The 15,494-nt window shown below is 38.9% G+C and overlaps 2 protein-coding genes across 4 annotated transcripts; one reads left to right on the top strand and one right to left on the bottom strand.

Moving 5' to 3' along the window:
* The first annotated feature begins 1,702 nt into the window (after positions 1 to 1,702).
* On the top strand, positions 1,703 to 5,728 carry LOC142933839 (gonadotropin-releasing hormone receptor-like). Its single transcript, XM_076078101.1, has 4 exons — positions 1,703 to 1,816; positions 3,120 to 3,717; positions 4,038 to 4,242; positions 4,887 to 5,728. The coding sequence occupies exons 2-4, from the start codon at positions 3,175 to 3,177 to the stop codon at positions 5,411 to 5,413; spliced, it is 1,275 nt and encodes a 424-aa protein (XP_075934216.1). The 5' UTR covers positions 1,703 to 1,816; positions 3,120 to 3,174; the 3' UTR covers positions 5,414 to 5,728.
* Positions 5,729 to 8,208: 2,480 nt separating this feature from the next.
* wdr93 (WD repeat domain 93) lies at positions 8,209 to 15,415 on the bottom strand. 3 transcript variants are annotated; one of them, XM_076078100.1, is made up of 15 exons: positions 13,855 to 15,415; positions 13,364 to 13,565; positions 13,055 to 13,119; positions 12,791 to 12,869; positions 12,600 to 12,685; positions 12,079 to 12,163; positions 11,634 to 11,790; positions 11,292 to 11,362; positions 11,025 to 11,111; positions 10,768 to 10,899; positions 10,282 to 10,489; positions 10,106 to 10,166; positions 9,821 to 9,977; positions 9,428 to 9,617; positions 8,209 to 9,257 (listed from the first exon to the last, which is right to left on the bottom strand). In XM_076078100.1, the coding sequence occupies exons 1-15, from the start codon at positions 13,999 to 14,001 to the stop codon at positions 9,149 to 9,151; spliced, it is 1,836 nt and encodes a 611-aa protein (XP_075934215.1). In that variant the 5' UTR covers positions 14,002 to 15,415; the 3' UTR covers positions 8,209 to 9,148. The 3 variants fall into 3 exon arrangements, with proteins under 3 accessions (XP_075934215.1, XP_075934214.1, XP_075934213.1); XM_076078099.1 differs by having other exon boundaries at positions 9,428 to 9,614; positions 11,025 to 11,114; XM_076078098.1 differs by having other exon boundaries at positions 11,025 to 11,114.
* Between the last annotated feature and the right edge of the window lie 79 nt (positions 15,416 to 15,494).

Genomic DNA, 15,494 nt, shown 5'->3' on the forward strand with positions numbered 1-15,494 from the left:
GCTTGTCTATTCACACCTGCAGTCCACACTAGATTTTGCAAAACTAAACTTGTTTTCCAGCAACTTTTGGAGGATTTCTGTACGGTTTCAAAGTCACAACTATACAATAAACCCTTTCATAGTTTTAAATGTAAACATTCTAAATGTGACCCAGTTTATTTCAGGTTGCAGTGTATGTGAATGACATCAGCTGACAGGAAGTAAACATGAACCCAAGCTGTTGCCTATCAATGCTATTCCATTGAAAATGCACTAAAACTCAGTTTTTCAGACAGAAGGTGAATACAGGTATTCATACAGATAGTATTACTTTTTTTAAACATTAAACAACTTCTAACCCAAAATATAAGAATGAACCTGGACACAAGCAGAATAGGTCTCCTTTAAATCTCAGGACAAACACTGAGGAGTGTGAAAAATGCAATGGCTCAGTAGTAGAATGTTTACTTAATACTTCAATAAAGTAATAGAAATGAGCAGGATGTACTGCATTAATACAAGGGAAAATAGCTAATAAATTCAATTTAAATATAAATGTCTCACACAGCATATAAGCACCATGTAATGGTCCTTTGAATATGTAATTGGGACCTGATGGTGGCCCTCACTCTTTCCCTTTCAATTTCTACGGTTTTCAAACTGAAATATAATGAGGAGGAATCTGCTGTAAGAAGTTGAGAGACCGCTTTAATTAATCCCTGTCACTTCCCTTTCTCGCATTGACCTGTGTTTAACTTTCCGTGAAACATTACCATGGAAACAGAGCCCAGTGCTAGATGTACCCTGACAGATTAATTCAATTGTAATTGCAACCATTATATTAAACAAAGTAGATGCCTCTCAGAGGGCAAACCTCTGCCAGTGAAACACATTTGTCCACATTCATATGACATATGTTTTTGTGGTTCATATTAATTCCTTCTCTACTGTTGGCACCTTGTTTAATATGAGGTATAAACAAGATATCCTTCTTAAAATGTCCAACACTAAGAATTTTACCAACTGACAGTGGGCAGTCATCAGCGTATTTGTCCCTTAGCCATTACAGCTGCCCTTCTTACTGTCTATGCCAAGAATATCCTAACTACAGTCACCACAATGGACCAGATTTGAGGATTGATTTTAACACAATAGTTATACGTAAGACTTAGGAATGTGATTGAGTTGTAAATTATATAGCCATATATAATGTTAAGACAAACACGATATCAGTTTAGAATATTCTTAGAAATATATCATGGGGGTTGAAAGCAAGGTCCTACACTAATATCTCAAATTACCAAAACATGCTGTCACAAATTAGCATGAAAAATAGTTTTGTGTCAACTACAACAAAATGGTGAGCCATGCTTTGTAAAAAAATATTATACCACTTCATTTCGATACAAAAAGACAGGAGACACTTTCACGACTTCAGGTATCATATCGGGTCTTCACAGCAGCCGTTTTGACATGGCATAGCAGGGTAAACATGGTGTAATTTATATTATTTATGGTCCCGTTCTATTTAGTGTGTCACAGTCATTCCAATGAGCCGGCATGCACAATACTAGGTCCCCCCACAAATCTGTCAATGAGCGTGGAGTCCCCGCCCCTGGGTTTCTGTTGCACGGCTCTGATTGGTAGAGATGGAGGAAGGTGGAGCGGCTGGAAGCGCACTGGACGCACTGGGTAATAGAGGAGCTGAACAGTTGTTGAAGGTGCCACTGCATTGCAAAACGTACAGCAGGCTCCGGTCTGCTATGATTTTAAGCTATTTTGGATCCCAGAATTGCGCTAAAGGGTAAACCAGCAGTCCTACCCCCTGCACATGAACGTAAGTTTACTTTTTTTGCATGCAAAGCTGGCTGTAGTTTGAGGTTAACGTTAGAGGGGACATGCTACTGTAGATAAATTATAGTTTTGTTTTAAATGGGGTTTGGGGCTGCGTGCACTTAGTGTCAAATGTGGGAATGAAAAAAAACCCCAGCTGTGCCGAACTGAGTCTTTTTTTGCAGACACTAACATTGTATTTGTTTTCTTGAATTTATTTATTTGGGTGTATTTCAAATCATTCAAAGTATGACTGTTTGTCTGTAAGTCCTATCTGTGTGGATGAAGTCCGTAATTCTTACAAAATACCATCTGTGGAGCAGGATGACAGTTTTACATTATCGGGATACTCAGCATGTTTTCACCTCGGTCAAAATAAGGACATTTCAAAGATAAGACGGAAACTGGATAAGCGCGTGCATGTCCCATGTGCGTAATTGTGCAAAAATGACCGCTGCTTTGCATGTCACATTTAATTTTGATTAATTAATTAACATTATTAGCATGATGTCATGTGTCGTCTGTTCAACCAACATGTCATTATTTGTGTAAAATTAAAGCTCACTTTTTAATGAACGTTAACATCAGGAGGAAATGGTAAACATGCGAGTCATACATTGAATGGACTCAAAAATGCCTTAAGTTTTTGTTATTCACAGCATCAGTCACTCTGTCAGTGATGCAGCTCTGCTCATGTACAGATGTGGACAACACAATGCTAATGCTTATTAAATGCAAGAGAAACTGACAATTATTTTTTCCTGTTGCAGTTTATTGGGAAACAATTTTAATTTGGGCTCACACAACAAAAAATAATTACATATGGAGCCCCATGTTTTTAGTTTTGAAATTGTAGTTGATTTATAAATATATGTTGTTGGTATAACATAATAATAACTTTTATTTATTACATCCAAAAATAATTAATAAAGCCAAAAATATATATAATCTTCCCTGTTGAAATGTTATTATGATTACTGAGTGAGGAATTCTGAGCAGAACATGCCATTTGTAAATTGTAGTTAGCACTATTACAAGCAAGAAGTTTATATCATAATGTACTATATTCACAATTTCCATGTTCCTTACAGTTTGTGAGCTTCATCTTTCCACTGATTTGCAAAGCGAATGACACTCCCTTGTTTCTCTTGATAATATGTAAATAACTGCATTATTCATTCATGGGGTGTTTGTGTTTCTTTTGTAACACAAATGTTTTTGGATGCCTGGCGCCCACTTCATGGCCCCAGACTCATTCATCTTTAATTATGCTGATTGTCTATTTTTTTCTTTACTCTTGTTACCAGCACTAATCTTCATGGTGGATGAGCAGAATGCTGCTTCCTCTAAAAGCCTCAGAAAATGAACACCACTCTGTGTGACTCTGCGGCGATCGTGTATCACCTGACAACGGACCACCAACTGAATGCCAACTGCTCCTCGCCCTCTTCCAACTGGACAGTGTGGGATGATGCCCTGCAGCTGCCTACATTCACCATAGCAGCGAAAGTCAGAGTGATTATTACCTTCATTCTCTGTGGCATATCGGCCTTTTGCAACCTAGCTGTGCTGTGGGCGGCATGCAGCGATGGGAAGCGTAAATCCCACGTCAAGGTGCTGGTAATCCACCTGACGGTTGCTGATCTGCTGGTCACCTTCATCGTGATGCCTGTGGACGCCGTGTGGAACATCACAGTCCAGTGGCTTGCTGGGGACTTTGCCTGCAGGCTACTGATGTTTCTTAAGCTGCAGGCGATGTACTCATGCGCCTTTGTCACTGTGGTGATCAGTCTGGATAGGCAGTCAGCCATACTCAACCCCCTGGCTATCAGTGAAGCCAGAAAGAGGAACAGAGTCATGCTGACTGTGGCGTGGGGTATGAGCGTCGTGCTGTCAGTTCCTCAGGTAAGGTCAGGTGTCCACGCTGAAGATAAGGGCCAGAGGTCAGGACTGGTTTTCATTAGATAAACAGGTTTTCCTTAAACATGTCATGTCCAGAAAATGTCTTTGTTAAGATGCATAGAGGAACATGGCCACTTTCCATAGTCTGATATGATTCTTACATCATGGTTGGGCTTAAAATAAGTACGTAAACTAAATAAAACGTAAAAGTTGAATGAACATGGCCAGTAGTTTATTCCTTTTGAGTCATCTGTCGCTCAATTACCATTTATTGATTAGTTATTGATTGGTAATTTATTGATTTTCCTCCTTTCCTTCCTCAGATGTTCCTTTTTCACAATGTGACCATCATCCTTCCCGAGGCCTTCACTCAGTGTACCACACGTGGAAGCTTTGTCACTCACTGGCATGAAACAGCCTACAACATGTTCACTTTTTCCTGCCTGTTCCTGCTTCCTCTGGTCATCATGATCACCTGCTACACAAGGATCTTCTGCGAGATCTCCAAACGACTGAAAAGGGACAACTGTGAGTTCAAATGGTGTCAGTGATTCAGTTTACCTCAGTGATTAACTCATATACAACATAACTGCTGTCGTCTCTTTGACCCTTTTATTAATAGAAGCACATTGATAAAAACTGGGCTTTGTTTGTAAGGTGATTTAATGCTTTTTTGAGCTTATAAGCAACAGGAACCACATCCATTGTAATGTGAGCAGCATTGAAAAATGATATTAAAAAAGTCAACAAGTCCTGGTTATTCATGATAATTCATAGACCCCCGCTGTGCACAATTATTTTCACAGAATGAATCTACGAAGGAAGAAGTCACTAAAATGTTGTCAATTCTGTGGATTATTTAGAGCAGTAATTTAGCTCAAAACAACGCAAGCGTGACTGTTGATTTTAATGTCATTTTTCAAAGCTGTGAGATGGAAACCTTTTTTATTGTGCCGTACATACACTAAATTCAATTCAGCTGTTATCATCTGCTCACCAAAGTCACATTAACAAACTAGCTGTACCAAAACCTTCCACTACCTTTCCTCTACCACATGAACCACTCCTTAATCATGAGGAATGACTATCTTTTACACTATGTATTGTTTGTTTGCATTCAAGCCTTGTATAATGTGTGCTATGCTTGTGTCTGTCATTTGTTCTGCTCCCAGTGCTCTCCAATGAATTGCATTTGCGTTGTTCGAAGAACAACATCCCCAGAGCCCGGATGAGAACTCTAAAAATGAGTATTGTGATCGTCTCGTCTTTCATTATCTGCTGGACTCCATACTACCTGCTGGGCCTGTGGTACTGGTTCCTCCCCAACGATCTTGAGGGGAAGATCTCCCACTCACTGACCCACATCCTGTTCATCTTTGGGCTGGTCAACGCCTGCCTGGACCCACTCATCTACGGCCTGTTCACCATTCACTTCCGAAAGGGGCTCCGGAGGTTTTACTGCAATGCCACCACAGTGTCCGACCTAGACAACAACACGGTTTTAACTGGATCTTTCACTTGTGCTGCCAACTCTTTGCCACTAAAAATAAAGGTGAGCCCTGCCATCCAGGAGAGGTTCATGTTGTGCAGTGATGACCACAGCAAAACAGAGTCGACTTCACCAAGAAGCAGCTTTTTAACAGCAGACACTGATGCAGAGAGAGATACAAACCAGTCCAGCCCCGAGAGCATCATATGAGGAGAGGACAGGGAGAGACAAAGTGTTTTATTCATTCCAATGTATTCTGTGTCTGACTTTCTGTTGTGTGGGGTCCTATATTTATTGAGTACTATGTGTCATTTTGATTTACTTTACTTGTAACATGCTTCTGTAAAAAACGCAAAGCCAGCCATTAAACACAGAATTTTGTATTTCCTTGAAGGGGGGAAACTTCATAAAATAAACATGCAGGTAAAACACAACACTAACATAATAACCTTCTGTTATAAAGGAATGTTTAGCGCTATGTACATTGTAACTTGTGGTCATCTTGAATTAAATGTATTTGCAGTCTCTTGTGAATCCATTGCTGTGGGAAATGTTGCCAATTTTCAGAATTGAAATTGAAACAAGCCGTCTCAAATATTGCTTAAGTTGTTATCACACAAATTCCTGTTGCACAGGAATGCCATCCAATGTATGTGCAATGTCTTATGCCAACACATATGTATGTCTGTAGTGATGTGTAACAGTAGGATCCCTGAGGGTACTGCTGATGTTAATCAGCGATGATTCACTGTGTCCAAATGGAAAGGCCATTTCTACCCTTTAATTGTGACAAATGAATGTGTGGCGGAGATAACAAATACATTTAAAATCATCCTCAGCTCAATGGAAAAAAAACATGCACTTTTCTTCTTTTGTTCAGAACACAGAATGATTAAGAGAGAGGTAGGTCAAGGTGCAGAGACTCGCATAACCTGCATAACATGTATTTTAGAAGTAGAGTATTAAAACTTTATGAAGTTTTCTAATAAACATTATTTATTGAGCAACAATTCACAACTCTAAAGGGAAATCTGAATCACTGAAATTGCAGCATATCACGCTTCTTCCACATCTTACAAAATACACATTTATCCAGAAAATGTATTTAATCCAGGCACAAGGGTGTATTTCAGTCCTCCAGGCCTTATGTGGAAGACTTTCTATGTTACTGCGCCATACTAATTGTGAACTGAAATAAGAAACTCTATCCATTCTTTAAATTGGCCTATATCACCCATCTTCAATTAACTTCTTCTGCATGCATTTCTGCATCTATTTAATCTTGTATGTGACATTGAGGACACCAAATAATTTCATTCATAAATACTACAGTGTGCCACCAGGATCAGAACATTTTTTAAATATGACCTTGGGTAAAACATTTTCAATGTGTTCAGCTAACGGCGTATTTCACAAAATGTCAAACTACTCTTTTTATCAACTTCATATCATCGTTTCAGCATTTATTATTCTTTATGTAGCAAAATAAGCTCAGTTTCACCTAAATTTGTGTAGCTTTCAACTGTTCAACAGATTTTCAGTTAGTGAATCCCTGCCACTGTCATTTATGCTGTTTTGTTTGTCTGCTTATGCCAGGTATAAAATAAATGTATAAAAAGGCTATTATTACAGTTAATTGAGTCTCTGGGAACGGGAGAACATATACCCTCATCCTACCAACTGGAGTACCAGCAGGCCTCAGAGGTATACTTTTTGTGAGCTTTTAAAACCACTTTAAACAGACCACTGCAACAACATTGTGTTTGAAAAAAATCCAGTATGGTTTCAGGGCCCAGCACAGAACGGAAACAGCTCTAGTCAAAGTTGGATGACCCCTCCTTTGATGAAATGGACCAGACATGTGGTACCCCACAGGGCACTATCTTAGGCCCAATTATTTTCAGTCTGTACATGTACCACTTGGCAATATAATTAGAAATCGCAACAACAAATTACATATATATGGAGACGATACAGCTTTATATTACTGTTAACCCACATGATTACAGTTCCATCAAAAACTTGATCGCATGCTACTCTGACATAAGCCTGTGGATGACTCTGAACTTTTTACGGTTAAATCAAGAAGCAAAGTGGAAGTGATGGCAGGTTTGTTTTAGCATGTTATAGTGAAAGAAAATGTTAATGAAGCACAAATGTCACAAAAAACGTATTAAAGAACATCAAACCACCAGCAAACAGTGACACAAGTTAGAGTAAAGTCTCTGCCTCGTTGTAGGTGCTGAATATAACTTAAGAGGCCATTGCTGCATTGTTTCTACTGTCTGATGTTGACAATAACACATACCAGGCTCTTTGAATACAGCACCTGCGCTTTCATTAAGCTCTAAATGATGTTTGGCTCTTTGGCATCAACACTCAGCAAAGCTTTTTAGAAATTCAAATGATGCTTTCAAGCACTTATTAAAATCTGTATCAGTTGTACCAGCTCCTTTTCACAGAGACACCACCGTATGATCTGATATGACTGGTGAAGATGGAGCACAAATGATGCAATAATGTAGATACACATTTCTATGCCAACAATGCGAGTGACGCCATACAAATGATCCAAAAAGCGCTCCAAAAAGCGCTCCATCAAATGAACACAATAAGCACATTCTGGCAAAATAATTCCCAGTATTGTTCTGCAGACAATCTAAACTAATACAAAAAGCCAATCAGGAAATATTCAACAGACAAAATTGCTGATTGGTTGAAGGTGCAGCAATATGATGTCTCTGATAGATTAAGATCTTCTGATTTATTCTCAACTAACTTGGTGTAACAATGGTACTCAAAAAATATGGACAGTGTTTAGAAGTTGAATACTAGAGCACCCAGCTACTACTGCTGCCAACCAACCTCCATGTGTCTTATGTGTGCATGAACCTCAAAAGCAGGGTCTCTATTTGAATTATCACAAAGAAATGCTTTTAAAACTTTCACTTCACATTTCACTACATATTGGACTAACCTCTCAGTAGAGTAAAGGGGTCAAAGAATTGAATAAAATGTTTGTTTTTATTTCCATTAAATTCAAAAACATCAGTGGCATGAGACGGTTTGGCTGCTCAAGGACATACCTCTTCTTTTGTTACTGCTTGAACCCAAACTAAACAGATTACACAATTTGAATCAATTTAAGCGAAAATCTCTGCACCCAGCCCTGTTTTTTTTGTGTCTTCTGACATTAAAAACGTGGCCTATGAAACATTCAAGAACCCCAAAGGCAACAAAAAGCCTTCGTGCCATGACAGGATGCAGACATGTCATAATCAGCCTGGATACACTCATCCTGTAAAAAACATATGAGAGACGGTCTTACAGCACCACAGATATAACATATTTTGCCAAATTCAACAAAATAAACAATGTCATTCCTTTTTGTACAGCCAGACAACAAAAGGATCAGTCCATCAAGTATCTTTAATTTGTCTTAAAAGGAAGAAAATAAAGTCCTTGAGAAAAAATGACATTTTATCATTTACATAGCAGCAAGCTAAACATCAGTTACTAGATTCAACGCTACTCCAAACCATATATCATTTATGGTTTATTGGAAAAATATGTCTGCCTGAAATTCAAATTTGTCAGAAACATTATATCTGAATCATCATAAGATATATATATCATATATATGTCTTATGATGATTCAGATACATTTGAATATTTGAATATATCTTTTTCTGCTTACTTTATACATTTGTTTAAAAATATAAACAGAAATTCACTATTACTATGCTGCACTAATTGCAGGAATTTCACATGGAAAATTACATCTGTGTGTAAATGAGCACTGTGTGTTAAGGAGAATAGTGCAGTAAAGGGAATTAGAAGAAGCTTTTAACCAACATAAAATGAACATGCACACAAACAAAACGTACAATAATACTTCTGTGCAAAAAAATCATTAGCTGCAGTTCTTCAGCTGGCTGCAGCTCTTCAGCTGGCTGCAGCTCTGCTGTGTCTCTGTTGTACCATCACCGCAGTTTCCTGAAGCTGCTTCCATGTCTGCGTTACAGCTTTGTTCCTTTCATCCACAGACAGCGCTCTTCACATGAAAACATAGGAAACACATGACAACACACTACTTTAACATCCAACCATGAATTGTTTGTGCTTTGTCCTCGGGACGGGAATCTACATGCTATCTGACTCATCTAAAACAATTGGATATTACATATTCAGGTTATTGTGGCATAAGGACATAAAGATTGCCACCTTTGCTGGAGGTAGAGATTGCAGGTTTCCTCCAGAGTGACACAGCTCTGTGTGTTTAGTTGTCGTGGAGAGTCTGGAAGTGAAACAATATACCGCTTGATAATGTCAGGCTCTCCAAAACGGAAGATGAAAAGCTGACTCTGGCTTTCTGCATTAGAAGACGCACTGCAGCTGGAGTCCTGCTCACCTGCTTGAGACATGAAAGCTTTTTGTTACAGTAGTCACATTTCATATGACCTTGTTTGTGCAGCTTTTTTGCTTACATATCCATGTCAATATGAACTTTCTAAAGAGTCATACTCTTCCAGAAATACACTAGCGATTCCCACATCAATTCTTTCCTCCTGCTATGGTGTAATGCACAACAAAACAAAAATGTGGCTTTGGTTTTACCTTGTATGAACAGAGTCTGCTGTCTGGTGTTCAGAGCATAAACAGGATTACAGGGAGTGGCAATCCGATGAGTTGTGGGAAGAATCAACAAGCAAACACTGGTTCTGTTGATGACATCTTGGAGGAACATTTTTCCATTTCTTTGCATCACAAGCGACTAGTTCAATCAAGAAAAATGCGACAGCAGGACTCAAAGAGCTAAAAATGATAATACTGTAAATTATATATAAATTACTTTTGTCTTATGAGCTTGAAACTTTTTATCAAAAACGTCAGTGTTTTTACCAAACTCTGCAGGAATGGCACTGATGCAGTGACAGTTGGAAGGTCCCCGCTGTCTTTTGGCCTTTAGAGATATGGGAAATAATGTGTTTTGTTTGCTATAATATGATTGTATTTCATTTGACAGGAACAAGTTAGATGCATCCATTAAATAAGGAAATATGTAAAACTCAGGTAACCTTTTAGAGAGCTGCACTGTGCAGGGTTGTGTCCCTCTTCCTGTGGTGACTGTATGAATTGCTCCACTTTTACACAACAACAAAAGACGGACTTTTGCTTCAGTAAAAGTCTGGGAAACATCAGCCGGCTCAGGACTGTAATCCACAAATTGCATCCTGAAGAAGACACTGTCTGTTGCTGGCACTAAGACAACCGACAAAGGAGACCCTAAAGGAGTCACACACACACACACACACACACACACACACACACACACACACACACACACACACACACACACACACACACACACACACACACACACACACACACACACACACGATGCTTGCAGATTATTTGAATACTCAAAATTGTTTAAATGTGCAACATTACAATCAAGAGCTTTCAATTAAGAGTATTCTAATACATTGTAGTGCTATAGCTAAACGACACTGGGATCAGATTTGATAACATTTTAGAGATACATCAACGTAGGATTTGCTCACCAGACTGCCTGTCCCACACACACACCAAAGCACCGTCGAGCCCAAGAGCTATGTGACGGCTGCATCTACTAACAGCAGAGCAGAGGATTTCCTTTGCATTTGGCCACAAAACATCTGGCATGGGTTCCACATCTGCGTCAATAAGGGAAGGGTCAAAACCAGAAAAGTACGTCTATTACCTCTCTAGTACAAAGAAAAAAGTACAGTGGACTACAACTATTAACAACAGCCATCACACCGAGCAGATAACACTATACCTGTTTTGTTCTTCGGTGCTTTTTGCAGCAAATACTGAAGGAGATTATGGCTGCCACTCCACCACACACAGACAGCAACAGGCAGTCCTGCTGAGATGAAAGGTGACATTAATTAGCGCATGGGATTTATTAGCTGGCAACTACTTTTGGCAAATGTTTTAGTGGAAAGGGCTCTAAAACAGCAGCCAATCATAGAAAATTCACAAATTCAACATTCAAATCACAGATACAGGAGAGAAAAGCTAACCCTCCCCCTCCAATACAAACCTGGCTGAGACTTTGCTTTACTGCCACCAGGAAACTGACCACAAGGCAGAAGGAAGTGTTGGGTGCAACGTCTGAAAAAAATGTAACGTAACTGATATGAGAAAAGAAGATTGCTGAGCATCTGCATTTAGATTTAATGATTTAAATGATTCACAGGCAATATAACTAACAGCACAGTTTTGGTTTCATAAGTGGGGATGGATTAAGAGCAAATCATTAAATAGATACTTAAAGGCTCAAAAATATGCAAAGACTTCAGTCAGATATCATGTAATTATTAAATATATTAAATCTACAACAGGGCTATCAAAGCATCATACATTTGTGTGAACTTTATCGTACCTAGGGCTTTCATTTTTTCCCCTTGTTTTTCCTGCATCTCTGTTAAAACTCTGCTCCTCCCATTGACGACTGCTGCTGGTGTCTACTTCCAGAGCCAAACAGTGTGTAAAAAAATCTGTCATCTTAAACACCTCAAGTGGACCATCCAATGCCGTCCCTGCCAACGAGCAGAAACATGATGGGGTATTGATTATTCACTGAAATGTGTGCTCATGCTTATTCTATTAATTGTATTTGTAACAGCAAAACAACTGATTTAACTGTTGGGAATTAAAACAATACCTAGAGCTTATAATTACTGACAGAGATGCATACAGGCACACTCGCATCTGCATCTACACCATCACTTCCACTTCCACAACACACACACATACATCTGATTTCTGTTCTGTTCAGTTATAACACACTATAATTGTAAACACTGTTGCTCTACATATAATTATACCTGCTGGAATTGTGGGTGGCTTGATTTTAATCACAACTGCAACTGGAGACCATTTCATATCCACATCTCCAGATGACTTTGGGTCCTGAGGAATAAAAAAAGATTTCAACTGCCTAAACCTGACCTTGTAATTCGATGACATAGTAGTATCTGGCAGCAGTTAAACAGGTATACATTCTATTTAACACTAGGAATCCCCCAAAACCCAAATCTGTAATAACGGTGAAGAAAGGAGGGGGTAATGTATTATGTATTATGCTAAATATGTGCACAAAGATGAAGAACATAAAAACACTGGCAGCCACTCTGGATTGCAACAGGTTTCAAAGTTAGTGCTCTTCCTGAGGCAGCATCGAGTCCAAGCCTTTTGTATTCTTTATGCCATCACGCGCCTGTATTTGTGCGCATATTTAGCTTTTTTTCAATGACAATCAAATGTCACTGTTCGTACGATGCCTAATTTAAAGCCTAATAAATAATCATGTTCAAACCAGCCTACAAATCACATTTCAGTACACTACCTGTTTTTGTGATAGTGCCATCTCTATCTCTCTCAGCCATGCTTCTGAGGGGAAGTGATAAACCTCGAGCCAAACGGCACCATTACCTGTTAAAGAGGTAAAACACAAGTGGATGAATATTTGAATATGAAGTCTTTAATTCAAAACATAAAATACTAATAGCTCAAACAGGAAGTAAAGTCCTTCCTTACTGCTGATTGACGCAGCTCCATAATCTCCCCCTTCAGACAGTTCAAATGTCAAGCAAATGCTCCTTTTGTTGATATTTTCCTGGTGATGAAATCATTTTTTGAATCTGTTATTTTTAAATTTATTCCATTCCTAAAAGTATTACATAAATTAAAAAAGAACAAAGCAGCTTGATTTATCCTCAACATTCTGGAGGTATCAACAACACTTGAAAAAACATTTTATTTTTTGTGGTGTAACAAAAACAATAAGATTTCTATACGCACCATGATGTTAATAACACTAAGGGGGTGAATACCTTCACAGTGATATGCGAAGACTCGGGCAACACCTGCAGTGGAAGATGAAAGCACCTGACGTCAGTATGATGACACATTTTGAACACTTTCTGAAAACCTCACGGGGTTTCCAGTTTTAACCTTTCATTCCTCTAATTTACAGCCAGGCGTTATTGTCTCAGTGCAGTACAGTAACAATCCATGACTTCAGGATCAAACATGTCAATCTGTATTCGTTCATTTGTGAAAGTCTGACATGTTTTACGAAGGAGGGGATGAGAGAGGCGTACTACCCACCCATATCATCAACCGTGCCAAGCAGATAGGCTGCCTCAGCCATTCTTGTCATTTGAATAGATGTAACTTCCAGTCCGTCCTGCTGCCACTCTGCAGCACAGATCAGAGAAGATGCGCACCACACGGACAAGCCCTGGGAGTGACCCACGCCGAGGTAGCTGCCGTCGTCCGAGCACGCCAGGCAGTTGGTGCTCGCTGGAAGCTGACAGATAAGGCAAAACAGTATAAAAACATTATTCCCACATTTCCTTAGAAAACGCTGATCTTTTTATTCAATAACTTTATTTTCACTAGAATCAAAAGCAAGGGCTTTATGTGCCTGTAGAGCATTTTGGACATATTTGTTACAGGGCTCCACAAATAACCGTATTTGACATTAATTCAAAAATAATACACAGTTTAAGAAGAGTTTTGTAAGATGGTTTGTCAAATATTTCACGTTTAACATCTCTGTCATGAACTGATTCAGAAATAGCTTCTCCCATCTGTACCTGTGTTGCACCAGATGGTTCCAAACTAGGTGTTTTCTTTCTGGATGTCTCTGTTTTGCAAGCTGCTCCCATCTCTGAGTCTGGAGTACCTTCTCTTGTGTACACGGACATCCTATGAATAATACAAAAATGATGTAAGCAAAGCATTTTGTTTTCTGTAACCTGATGAATTCATAATAGATAGGCAAGAGATCATGGTAATCTACAGGAGTCATTAACACTGTTTGAACTGTCATGTTAACTATATACTATAGATGTCGATGCATTACAATCATAGGATAACAATAAATGAAATGACGTCAGCTACATGTAGGCCACTGTCTGTATCCTGCAGAGAATACATGCACGTTAGCTTATTAGCACATTTAGCGCTAACTGTTTTTCACACCAAACACACTCACGCTGAACTAACGTTGACGTCACATCATGAACGGAAGCGTGAGCTCATCATTACCTTTGGTTTGTTAGCTGTGAATTCAAAAATACTGTCACCTCGAGCCAGCGGTCTCACTTTAAACGTATCACACGAGCAAGGTGTTAAGTGTATCACTGTCGCCGTGACAACGTTTGCCCTGCTGCGGCACGTGGGCACACGGAGGCCTGCGGAGCAGCTGGTAGTAAAGTAAACCTACTGAGATCAATCAACGCCTCCAGGGCCGGTCTGCTTTTCAGTTTACAGTTCGGTTATTTTCGACTTCCGATATCTGTCAAACCCAAGCTAGTCCATTTATAAAAGGTGTATACAGCGTATATAAGATAAGATGGACTTTATTGTCCCGAAGGAAATTTGTCTTGGACACATACAGTATCGGCTGTTAAAAAATACAAACATACAGTACATACACAGACTGTCGCCAGTCCACATGCACGCACACAGTACCTACAGTACATGCAGACTGCCACCAGCCAATAAATAAAGTGCACACTGCCCATCGTACAACACACCTGTAGTCATCGTAATAGGGTACATAATATGTATAGTAGGCCTAAGAGTAGAGCAGCCTCATCAACATAGAATCATCATAGAAAGTACATGTGTACAGTTAACTAATGGTTTAATTAATAGTTGATGGGACTATTGCGGTTGATTGAATAATTACAATGTATTAATAACAACAACTTCTATGTTGCCATTTTGTGAAAAATCCTTCTGGCCCTTTCAAATATTGGGTACTAACTTGTAAATGTTGGATTTCAGGGTTTCTAATAAACCATCACGTTTGCAGTTACAAAAGTTTATAACTGGGTAATGAATTGATTTTAATCCAGATTAAGTGTTACATTATAGATCCTTAGAGATTAATTGAAGAGCTAGAAAGACCTTGCAGTCAGATCATTTCTTTCACAATCTGGAAAGCCAAAAGTTGCGTATGGTTTAATACATTAACTTTTACTAAACCCTTTATAAATGGTAACCTATTAGAAAGCAGTGCCATTTTGTTTACAATGTTGGGTTTTATGCAATATTGCATGTTCTTTTGTGTCTCATCATTCAACGAGCTATGTCGTTTCAGACACTTAATCAATATACCAGCAAATGCAGCAAAACATCACAGTGCAGTACATTTGCAGACAACTGCACAGCTGAATAATATTGTGATTAACAAAAACAGCAATTTTATGATCAATGAATGATGCAG

Source organism: Anarhichas minor, unplaced genomic scaffold, assembly GCF_050575085.1.
Source record: "Anarhichas minor isolate MPS153535 unplaced genomic scaffold, ASM5057508v1 ptg000062l, whole genome shotgun sequence".
In the NCBI taxonomy this organism is placed as follows: Eukaryota; Metazoa; Chordata; class Actinopteri; order Perciformes; family Anarhichadidae; genus Anarhichas; species Anarhichas minor.

Excerpts from the sequence above, each read along its gene's own strand:
- LOC142933839 (XM_076078101.1), top strand. The coding sequence starts at position 3,175 with ATGAACACCACTCTGTGTGACTCTGCGGCGATCGTGTATCACCTGACA. Across the intron at positions 3,718-4,037 it reads TCGTGCTGTCAGTTCCTCAG|ATGTTCCTTTTTCACAATGT; the intron begins GTAAGGTCAGGT and ends TTCCTTCCTCAG. Across the intron at positions 4,243-4,886 it reads ACGACTGAAAAGGGACAACT|TGCTCTCCAATGAATTGCAT; the intron begins GTGAGTTCAAAT and ends TTCTGCTCCCAG.
- wdr93 (XM_076078098.1), bottom strand. The coding sequence starts at position 14,001 with ATGCTTTGCTTACATCATTTTTGTATTATTCATAGGATGTCCGTGTAC. Across the intron at positions 13,566-13,854 it reads AACCATCTGGTGCAACACAG|CTTCCAGCGAGCACCAACTG; the intron begins GTACAGATGGGA and ends CTTATCTGTCAG. Across the intron at positions 9,258-9,427 it reads AATCTCTACCTCCAGCAAAG|AGCGCTGTCTGTGGATGAAA; the intron begins GTGGCAATCTTT and ends TTTCATGTGAAG.